This window comes from Dysidea avara, chromosome 13, assembly GCF_963678975.1.
Source record: "Dysidea avara chromosome 13, odDysAvar1.4, whole genome shotgun sequence".
In the NCBI taxonomy this organism is placed as follows: domain Eukaryota; kingdom Metazoa; phylum Porifera; class Demospongiae; order Dictyoceratida; family Dysideidae; genus Dysidea; species Dysidea avara.
The window spans coordinates 14,690,755-14,702,419 of NC_089284.1; the positions used below are offsets into that span (position 1 = coordinate 14,690,755).

An 11,665-nucleotide genomic window follows, 5' to 3' on the forward strand; every position below is an offset into this window, starting at 1 on the left:
GCATCAATAAAGCCCTATGCGCGAAGAATTAGGTCCAGTATTTGTCCCACAATTGAAATTCAGCTAGGAATTGGAACGAAATTTAGAAGGTGAGAACTTTTTTTCTAAGTTTTCATGTGTAAGGGTAATACGTTAGATGTCAGAGTTTCTGTTTGGAAGTCACGTGATATCAAGATCAGTTGTATTCTTCCAATCTCGACTATCGTACGCGTTTGTAAACAGAAGGCCAATTCTCCCTGGTCGTATCCTTTTTGTAACTGTAAGATAGTAACTACACATAACTGAGATTGCGTTTCCACACTACCCGCATCCTTTTCTGAGAATGTGATATTACACAAATATGCAATGGAACAAAAACGGGTGGGAGGTGATTATTTACACACTTCACTTCAGTCTCTGACTGCTCTATTAGAGTATCTCAATCTTTAAGGCTGCGAGGGCTGTACACCCAACACACGAGTGGAGGGACTTCCACCCTTGTGCTATGTTTATATGCACAGTTGATGCATTTAGTCTCTGTGCCTTCTTCTATCATGAAATAGTGCATTCACGTGATCTATAATCAAATAATTAAAATTTGGTGTAGCTACCGCAGGTGGTGACAGAAACAAGGAATTAATAATGATGGGCTAAAAAGGCAGGATTCATAAATACTTGTTGGGCTGCAACAAACATGTTCAGAGTCCGAAAGTGCCGTAAATTAGCACAATTATCAACAAAAACCTCGTATTATACAGTGAAACCTCTATAATCTGATGCTCATTGGGATAAGAAAAGTGCGTTGGATTAGCAAGGATGTTGAATTATTGAGGTAGTATTACATAGAAAAAGTCTTTTTGGTATACAAAGCAATGTCAGATTATAGAGATATTCTGGATTACAAAGGTGTCAGATTAGAGAGGTTTTGGTGTAGTTGGGGAAGGGAAGTAAGTTTTAAAATCATTATTTGTTACAGTACATTCTTATCAAATGAATTCATCCAATGAGTTAAAATCGATGAGGTGTATTCCAGAGCTTGATTGTAGTGGGGGTGATGCTAAAGTTTTAAGTATCTACTACTGCGCATGTAACTGCTGGCTGTGTGCATTTAAAATTGAAGGTCTTGTTTGTGTTTAGTTACATGTTTCTGACTCCCTGTATTCACAGGCTAAGCCTTCTCACAGGTCCCTAGTGGGATAGCATTCACAGAATTAACATGGACCACCGTGTTGATCAATATATTCTAATAGAGCAGTCAGTAGTCATAAAAATGCTCTAATTGAACAGTCATCTGAATTCCACATCTAAAACACTGGATTTCAACTCAAGTGCAGGCCCAATTTAAAGTATCAAGATCAAGATAAAGCAGTCACACTATTCAGAGAAGCAGTGCAGCAAACGTGCAATTATAAATAAAGATTTTTATGTAGTAATTTGATGGAGGGCAGCCACTGTGAGCAGGCAGTTACCTTTTTTTTTTTCCTTTTGTGCCTTACCAAACCAGATAGTCTAAATATGCCACTGGCTACAATGTCATGTAGCTTATGCCTTACCAAACTTTTATCCATTTTACCTTTTATTAATAATGTCAACAGTTACATGACTCATGCAGATTTACAGAATGGCATAAAATTCCATGCATGTAATATGCTAGCAGTTTGCTTGCTTGATGCTTCTTGTAATGTTGTCCTCAGGAGTTCTGCGATTAAAACCCTACAGCCTATGAAAAGTAGCAGGAGTAGAATATAGAGACTAAATTAAAAATAACATTTTAGTTAATTCTTTTTCTGTGGATAAATGAGGCAACACTTTGATAGATGCATGATTCATAGATAGGCTTAGGGGATTTCCAGAAGTTTCAAGGAATTCCTCTGGGTATCATGCGGTACTGTGACCTCAGTCAGGCCTTGCTGAGAGATCATCTATGGAATGGGTTATATGTTTTACAATGCCATCACTGCAATGTGGAGAAGCCTTAAAGAACTTTGGTTACTTTCAGTGCCTCCTACCAGCATGAGGAGCATGGCAAACAAAACCAGATTGTATCATAACAAATATTTTAAGCAGGAAAGTTATTCCATATAAACTCTTCCCACCAGAATTTAATGTTGTTTCTTCGTAATGATAATTATGCCTCCATGCTAGCAATCAAAGTACTCTAATAAAGCAGTCATGCAAGAACAGTCAGTGGAGGTTTGTAAGATGATTTATGACCAGGAAATCCCCAAGCACACCCTTCTACTTGTCCTACTATCTTTTTATGCATACACCCATGTAGCATGTACACTCAGTTGCAGTCCCTTCACTAAGCTATCAGATGTGTTGGTCAGTCCTAAGAGAGTGGTAATGAGATTTGCGGACATGACACCTGATGAGGTCAAAGATTTGTTCATTGCCACACACCAAATTGTTCCTGCCATAGAAAGGCACTATCGAGGTACAGCAACCAACATTGCCATACAAGATGGTAAAGAAGCTGGTCAGAGTGTACAGGTATGTGTGTGCATGTCCATAATATAGTACTTTTATCTATACCTAAACAACCAAGCTATGAAAAAGGTATGGCTCCCAAAAGAGCCAGGGTGAAAAAAGATGTGAAATCAAGGGTGGCAGCCACTGCAATGATGTTAATGCCAATCATTTTGTGATCATCAAAAGTGATTGACATTAACATCACAGCCATTTCACTTTGGATTTTACATCCTTTTTTTTTACCCTGGCTCTTTTGGAAGTTGAACCCTTTTTCACAGCTTGGCTGTTTTGATATAGATATCACTTCTTTTTGCTTGTAATTGCTGGAAGTTGTAAAATATGGAATTTTATAACCGACTTATCTCTACAGGGCAACTTGTTTGTAGCTGAACTTTCTACAGGGTTACTTTCTTGTAACTGTTTACAGGGTGACATATAATGTACCCAAACTCTCTTAGTACAGTCAATATGTGAGTGAACCTTAAACTAATTGCAATAAAAGCAAACTCAATAGATTTTGTTTCCTTATTATGTCCTCATTGACAGAAAAAAAGTCCTAAGGAATCCTCGTGGGGGAACAATGTTAAAATCACTGAAACATAAACCCACTTTTTTGCTTCTTAACGCTTTTATGGTTTCACAGTATTTATTGTTATATCTCAGCTAGGTTGCTACCTGTATCAAAACTTAACGTACCATTAAAAAGCTCTTGCAAAGACAAATCTTTTGGTACTAAAATTATCACTCTAGGATAATGTGTTAACAAGTTATTATCAAAATAATATAATTAATACAGGTGATATCAATCAAAGAGATTGTAGCAAATGTCAGTCTGTGTATAACTACTCAACAGGTTCATTATCATTATCATAAGATGTGTTTGTGCACCCAGTTCCCTTGCAGTTACCACAAGCGAGAGTACACTCAATGTTGTGTTTCTTGCATGAGCATCTTAATGTACTGCAGTCAGTCTGGCAGTTGCATCTAATCACCCGTAGCAGATGTTCAGGAGCAGGAGGTAGTGATGTTTGAAGTGGCACAAATCCCTCTTCACACTCCTGCCATCCCCAGTCTATGGGATTAAGTTCTGCAGCTGATCCTTTCCATTCTTGAACTTGAAGGTACACGCGAAGGCTGTGGTACTTTGCTGCTGCTGAAGTTGGTGGCAATGATTGTGGTTTTACATGGGATGTTTTTGAAGCTACTTTTTCACAGAATCGTTTATGTCGGAGGGAATCCAATGTGTCAGTTGACATTCCATTGTAGACTAGTACTAGAGCTTTCTCTCCTGCATCTATCACATCATGTGTGGAAAGCTGAATTAGAATGGAACACCTTTGCCTTCTCACGGAACATACTGCTTGCTCTGAACTTGCTAAGGGAGGTCCCCTTTCCAACCCCGTAGAGACGTGATGTTGTGTCACACCCAAGAATAGCATGGATGAAGAGGATGTTGTTGCAGATGTCTTGACCAAGCTTTTCTTTTGTGGCTCTGATATTCCAGACACGAAGCTTTTTTGTGTTTTTTTTTGGCTCAGGACGAAAGAAGAGGTCATGGGAATCAAGTCTTGCATGGTAGCAGAGCAGGACAATGAGGTCAGTGTCTTCACCAACTAGCACAGTGTTACTGGTAGTAGCTGATTGAACAGCCTTCTGAACAATCAAAAGATCAGCATCCCAGGTGCATGGTAAGTTTTGCAGTTGTTCTTCTCCAGTTCTGCACTCAACAAAAAAATGAATTGCTGCTTATTCTTTTGGTTGGCCAAAAACTGGTCCTTCTTCATTGTAGTGGTCATGTTAGCAGCAACTGTCACAGTTGCACCAGCCTTTCCTTTGGATCGTCTCTGATGTGTCATATGTTTTGTAGTGTTCCACCGATAATCGGATCGGTATCGTATCGGAGCCGATATTGAGCTTTTAATATCGATCGGTATCGGTTACTAGGTACTCCGATACCGATCAATGACTACTCGCGCCAATCGTCATCACCATAACTATCATCATAAATGCTATGCTAGCAAAACGTGAGGTACAACAAACTGGAAATAGTGTTGAGCATTATTCTAGCATAAAAGGTGCTGGAATTGCTTTGTTAAACATTGAGCAACTGCTACTTACTATGTTTGCATGAAAAAGATCGAAATACTCTAATAGAACAGTCACTGCACAATAAATATTCTAATAGTGCAGTCACACATAACTAACTTGAGAGGCGTGCAAAGTGTATGGCAATTATCGGTATCGGTGAGAATTTACTGCTAGGTATCGGTATCGGATCGGTAGGTATTTTTCTGTATCGGTGGAACCCTAATGTTTTGTATTAATATTTTCATAGCCATCAAATATAACTATGGCATCCATGTACTTTCTTGCTACATATTCTGTGTACTGGTGGCAGATGTCTCCATATGTAGAACCGCGAGACCATGGGATGCGTTGTAAAAGTGCTCCACCATCCAGGACATACTGAATGCCATCATCTGGGATATCTACTGGGACACTACTTTCACAAATCTTCCATATTGCATCAGCAACTGCTGGCTTGTCTGCTTCATGGAGCAAAAGAGAGGAATCAAAGAGAGCAGGTGGATAGCTGCACAACTCATGCTTGAAGGCTAACTCCAGATCATCTGATGATTGCATGACAGTAGTAAGTCTTTGAAAGAGAAGCAGTGGGTCAATCTGAATTCTATCCCCATCAATCTTGACAGAAGATGACTTCAAGCCAAGAGTGACTACCTGGTTTTTTTTCTGAAATGTATACTTAGCAGGTGTAGTCCCATTCATTTGTGTCAATATCATGTCCCCGACTGCTGCTGCTTCATCAACATTGACAGCGGGGTGGGCATGCACTCCAGTGGAAATGCTTCTCAGACTTGGGTCCATGCTAAATGGGTTCCTTTCTTGCAAATACTGGAGTACAGTTAATGTGTCTTTCCAGTCACGTGCTTGTCTTGCTGTTGTCATATCCTTATTCTGCTCCCTAGTGTTGTAGTTAACCCCAGTGAGATCCTGCATTGCCTGATTAACTGAGGCATGATATTTCATGCATCCACAACAGAACATTCAAGCTCAATAAGGTGTTACCACAGTAGTTAACGTTGCAAAACATGTACAAAAAGTAGGCAAACTCAAGATACAATGTATATGATTATAACTTGTTAACACATTATCCTAGAGTGATAATTTTAGTACCAAAAGATTTGTCTTTGCAAGAGCTTTATAATGGTATATTAAGTTTTGATACAGGTAACATCCTAGCTGAGATATAACAATAAATACTGTGAAACCATAAAAGCATTAAGAAGCAAAAAAAAGTGGGTTTCTATTTCAATGATTTTCACATTGTTCCCCTAAGAGGATTCCTTAGGACTTTTTTTCTGTCAATGAGGACATAATAAGGAAACAAAATCTGTTGAGTTTGCTTTTGTTGCAATTAGTTTAAGGTTGACCCAATATTCCTGTTAAAATGCCTGTACTCTCTACAGGGTGACTTGTTACATAGCTGACTGCTCTATTAGGGTGATTGCACCACCACTTTGGCTTCAAAGGGTCTGCTACTATTACCTTGTGTGTGCAGAGGGCAGGATTCTGTTTGACTGAATTACTAATAATCTTTAAATGATACACTTTGTGTATGCGTTTTGTTTTAGTATCTCAATCGTGCATTTGCTACACTTGGTTGAGTTTTACAAAATTACACAATAGTTTTGTGTTGTCTAAACCACTGAAAGACTTTTTCTAAGATGATTAATCTATACCTATGTTCTGGTTTATGGCTCATTCTTGTAAGTGATTTGCCTGGTAGGCATAGCAAGCAATCGTTTTCTATTGTCAACTCGATTGCATAATTGCTACACACTGCTGGTTTTTGTGCTGTATCTTCATGGGTCATTACCTTGATTTTTCCAAACTACAAAAGATTTGAAATTTGATATATAGTTAACATGTCCATGTACTGAATTTCAGATTTTTCCATTAGTGGCTTACCCTGTTGGCTTGAGAACTTATTGGTATTATTTTTCATGAATAATTGTTAACACCTTTGCTACTGGTTATCATATTCAAACTAAAATTGGTACCAATATTTGTCTTTATACCCTACTTATGTCATGTGAGCAAATTTCAAGGCAATTAGATAATGTGTTTCCATTTTATGACAGTTTTTATATAAGTGTGCAAAAAGCCAAAGAAAAATAAGAAAGAAAAAATAAGAAATTAAGCCAATTTTTGAAAGCTCAGAACAATAATTATTTTGCTCAAATTTGATATGTGGACTACTGAAAGTGGAGGGCACTTCCATAGGAAATTTTTTTCTTGTTTCATAAAGCAGCACAGAGCTATGTATGTGTGAAAATCACATCAAAATGTTAGTATTATTCATAAAAATAAGGGAATAGTGATTTTTTTTTTTTTAAATGCTTTATAGCTATCTGTAATTAGTGTTGCACCGATATCCAAATTAGCCAATTATCCCAATAACCGATATTAAGCAACAGAATTAGCTGATACCAATAACTGATCCGATATACACTAATAACACTAACACTCATCCTCATGATTATTAAATGACTCATATTAGTGACATAAATATTGATATACAGCTCATTCTAGGCCACAATGTAGGTTTAGATGTGTACCACAAGTAAAAGTTACTCATGGTAAACAGGTTTTAAGTACATTTTACTACTGCTATACACTATAGTACTACATAGAAACCTAAAACTTTGGGCATGGCCTAAAACCTACATGACAGTTTTCTATGGGCATGGCTTGTAGTCACTGCTAAACCATCAACACATAGTTCAATTACAGTGCCAAATAACTTATGTCTACATCATTATACCACACAGTGCAGTGAAGATTAACATTGGCTTTGATTTAATGAAAACCGACTAATCAGCTAATAGCTAATATCGGCCAATACCAGCTGATACCAATTATTGAACCAATTATCAGTGCAACACTATCTGTAACGAATTTGCAAAAACGTAATCATAGTATTTAGCATCACTAAAAAAGGCAGTGCAAATGTTATTTCAATTGTTTTATTTTATATTTATACTATAGTTGCACACATTGGTGTGACATTGTCACATTGTACATGTAGTAGTTGTAACATGGGCATACATATCAGGCAAAGCCCGAATGCCCATGTTACAGCTAATATGTAACACTTATTAGGCTGATAGCCTGATCAATCACCCAAGCCAATACGAGTGCAGCCACTGGTTGTATTATATATGCATACCTAAAATTTTCTATTGTGGATCAGCAGCTAGTACGTTCTGGTTACGTTCGGTTATGATAAACGGACATATCCTAGAGACATCATGGAGAATTTCTGTTACGTGAGTTTAATGTTTTAATCGGTGCTATTGAATAGTTTATGGGAAAACTACGTAATTCACTAAAGGCCTACACAGGTAAGCTTGCTTGTAGAGTGGTTACTCCGTGCAGAGTGGTAGCTTCGTGGTGGGTGTGTGTCCGTATTCGAAAACATGTGGAAACGATTAAATGAATAGGCCATAGCGCTAGTTCTCACCTTAGATCAACGTTTTTCAACTCGTAGGATGGCGAGGGATAATGAAACGCTCTCCGTCTGAGTGGTTTTCATGGCGAAATCCAAATCGTGCATCCTAATCACGTGAATATTAATCGATCCCCACAATCGATTTCAGCATCAATGTCTATATAATCACTGCCCAGTTGTAGCCCGGTCTACATTTCGTACGTAGCCCTGCTAGCTGGGCTACATACAAAATGTAGCCTGGGCGGCTCCTTTGATCTGAGGTGTGAAAGTGTTACATGTAGATATTGTTTATTATTTAGCACATCCATGTTCACATCATACCAAGAAAACAAGGAGACTTTGAGAACACTGATGATGTGTACAAAAAGGTAACACTAGTATAATATTACTGGTGGGTATTCTTAGTCAATCTTTAGTAAATTTTAAATTTCCAGCTAGTATATTGTGTGCATAGGATAGCAACCAACAAGAAAATATGCCCTTATCAGATTCTGTCTTGACCCAAAATATTCAATGCTGCATACTTTGCATGAGTAAAACTTTATTATTTGCAATTGAAATAAATTAAGGCCTGCAGTGTTACGGTATATACTCAATGCAATTTTCATGGTATCAATTTTCTAGCATAAATTCTTGTCGTGTGTTTTCACAGTTACAGTCTCATGACAAAGATGACAGCACCAAGTTTAGAAGTCCTGAAGATATGGCACAGGAAGCAAGTGAATTAGCAGAACTATTTAAATAGTTAATATCACATTCTATGTATTTATTTATGCATCATTTTAAATACTGATTGACATATAATAGAGCTATTCACACCCAGCAATGTTTAATTATAAAATTTGCTATTTTGTGACATCTCTCAGTACAAGAAATTATATATTATATTATATAGATTGGCTGATAGTAAAAACTATACTTGGAAGTCACTTTTATTAAGACCATAGACATAGCAAGTAACCCTTTCTCCCACAGGAAATTTTTTTACGCACTGGATGCCCTTCCTGATGAGCATGCTATTAGAATACTTTGATCTTTTGCAAGCTAAAATAAGAAAATCAATAGGTAAGGGCATCCCCAGACCCCCCCCCAGAGAGATCATGCTGAGTGTGCAAAGCTGTTATCTACAAATATTTTGCTACACCTATGAGTAAGATTATACCAATGTCAAGTAAGAGCATATGCAGTAAAAATTATTATACACTGAGAAAGCAGCTCAGGTTAGTTTTGTCCAGGGGGCCAAATTTGTCCCAATCAAATTACAAAACAGTTACTTTAAAAAGAAAAAAACAGTTAACTGCGAAAAGTATAGAAATGCAGCCTTATGGGTATTTAATGAATGTAGAACTAGTAGAAAGGGATAATCTCTAATGAGCAGGCTAGGACTAACAAGAGGAGGGCAACTGGGGGACTTTTCACCCGGCGGCCACAAGCTGTATATTGCCCCCACCCCCCTCCCCTCCCAAAGTTTGTTAAACCTTTCAGGTTACTTGTATAGTGTCAATTTTAAAACAAGTAAAATTATTGTAAAAATACTGCAGCTTGTGGGGGTTGTACTCCCATGGCCAGCCCCCCTAAAATTCTACTTCAAACATATTATTTATTGATACTGAACAGTGCAGCTGCTGCTGGTATGCTCAGGAAAAAAATACACTTACACACACTAGTACAACAATATTTGAAACATTAAGGGGAAACAGTTAAGTTAATGTCATTTAGATCAATTAGAAATTCTGACAAAGAGTCCCATTCTAGGACTGGTCTGGAGAAAAAGCTGCATTGTGCATTGGTAGGATGTTATTGATGATGTTGGAAGGATAAAATGATAAATTTTATGGTAATGCCTTGTTAGTCTGGTTATACTACATCTATGCAGTGTACCTCCTTCCCTGTACGTCAGCTCTATACAATATCCACCACTATGCTGAACTGTTGGTTACTACTCATTTCCACTTTAATATACTATCGGCATGGCTATAATCTGTGTTTATAAATACTGTATAATATGTTGTATGATGTACACACTAAGTAGTGTGATAGACAACTAAAATCAGCCATTAGTAAGTTTTCCTGATGAGCATTCCCAAGCACAAACATGTTATGCATGCTGAGTATGCTTTGAACACTATTTATACATCTAGAATTGCTGCATTCTAATTTGAACACATCATAAGCAAATTAAGGCCCTACTAACTTCTTGGCTCCCTGATTTCTCTTGGCAACACTATAGTTAATCAAAAGTATACTAATTATTTTGAAACTGTCTAATAGAACGGTCAATACAACTTCATGAACTATTTATTATATAGGAACAAATGCCAGAGTGTGCATGAGTTGAACCTCTTTTTGACCTGTGCACTGCTATGTATCTCACCATTCCGTGGGCCAAACATCTTGAAATTCCATTACCTATTAGGCCCCTATTCGGTGATTATTAGTTTCTCATCCAGCCTTTCTAATTATTATGATGCGGGCGGGAGGGTATTAGGCCCCTATTTGGTGATTATTAGTTTCTCATCCACCGCCCGCATCCTTCTTAAGCTACCGCATGGTAAGCCATTATTTACTCTGCGCATGCTCAGAAGAACACGTGATACCAAACCGTTATTTTTTGTTGATGAACGCTACTGTGACAATTCGCTATATATATATCACCAGGAGAACTGTTGTTTCCCTTAGCAAATTGCTGCAGTGCCAGTTGCAATCGTGCTCTATCGACTTCATCAAAGCAGGCTTTCAGTTGACTGTCGAAAAACAGTTGGCGATCACGAAAAGTGGTGAAGGAAATGTTTGTAGTAAGAAAGAAAGACAATTTGGACAAGGTCTCTACATCAGTGTGTTAATATTATACAATATTAATGGCATAATGGTATATTCCTTCACCAGCTGATTCTACTTTTCGTGATCGCCAACTGTTTTTCGACAGTCAACTGAAAGCCTGTTTTGATGAAGTCGATAGAGCACGATTGCAACTGGCACTGCAGCAATTTGCTAAGGAAAACAACAGTTCTCCTGGTGATATATATATATAGCGAATCGTCACAGTAGCGTTCATCAACAAAAAATAACGGTTTGGTATCACGTGTTCTTCTGAGCATGCGCAGAGTAAATAATGGCTTACCATGCGGTAGCTTAAGAAGGATGTGGGCGGTGGATGAGAAACTAATAATCACCAAATAGGGGCCTTATGTTCTACCTGAAATTACCATAATTTTACTTTTTTTTCCGTTGTAAAATAATTTTCGTATGCAACAACTTGTACGAATTTTTTTACACAAGATCGAACTACTCTAATAGAACAGTCATTCACGTAAATGATAGGAAAATATTTTTACACGAAAATTTTTATCACTAAAATTTTTGCACGAAAATAAAGCGAATTATGGTATTGCTTTTAAAAGTGGGCTGAAGTACTTCAATTTGCAACTAATTATAAAATTTACTTCTGAAAACATGCATCTTGAAATTGACAAGTTAAGGCAGTCAAGACTCCCAGATCTCCCTCTACCACAACTTGATCAAGCTCATTATATTTCTAAATAATTATCTCTATAGTGTAAATGTGACCGCTGGATTATCCCTCCTATTTAGTGTGTTGGATATAATATAGCTACTAACTGCAAAATACTAGCACTCAAAAAGCATAGCAGAAGCTGGGTGGATAGCTTCAGTTGAGCTAGA

At 37.5% G+C, this 11,665-nt stretch overlaps 2 protein-coding genes and 1 pseudogene across 2 annotated transcripts; 1 reads left to right on the forward strand and 2 right to left on the reverse strand.

The window, feature by feature from the left end:
* Positions 1-6: 6 nt before the first annotated feature.
* Positions 7-8,840, forward strand: LOC136243236 (bis(5'-adenosyl)-triphosphatase-like). The gene is made up of 5 exons (XM_066034752.1): positions 7-89; positions 137-242; positions 2,297-2,472; positions 8,284-8,352; positions 8,637-8,840. Exons 2-5 carry the CDS (start codon positions 137-139, stop codon positions 8,727-8,729), a joined length of 444 nt encoding a protein of 147 aa, XP_065890824.1. The 5' UTR covers positions 7-89; the 3' UTR covers positions 8,730-8,840.
* On the reverse strand, positions 3,186-4,289 carry LOC136243178 (uncharacterized; annotated as a pseudogene).
* Positions 4,759-5,499, reverse strand: LOC136243352 (uncharacterized). Its single transcript, XM_066034871.1, has one exon. It carries the CDS (start codon positions 5,497-5,499, stop codon positions 4,759-4,761), a length of 741 nt encoding a protein of 246 aa, XP_065890943.1.
* Positions 8,841-11,665: the final 2,825 nt, after the last annotated feature.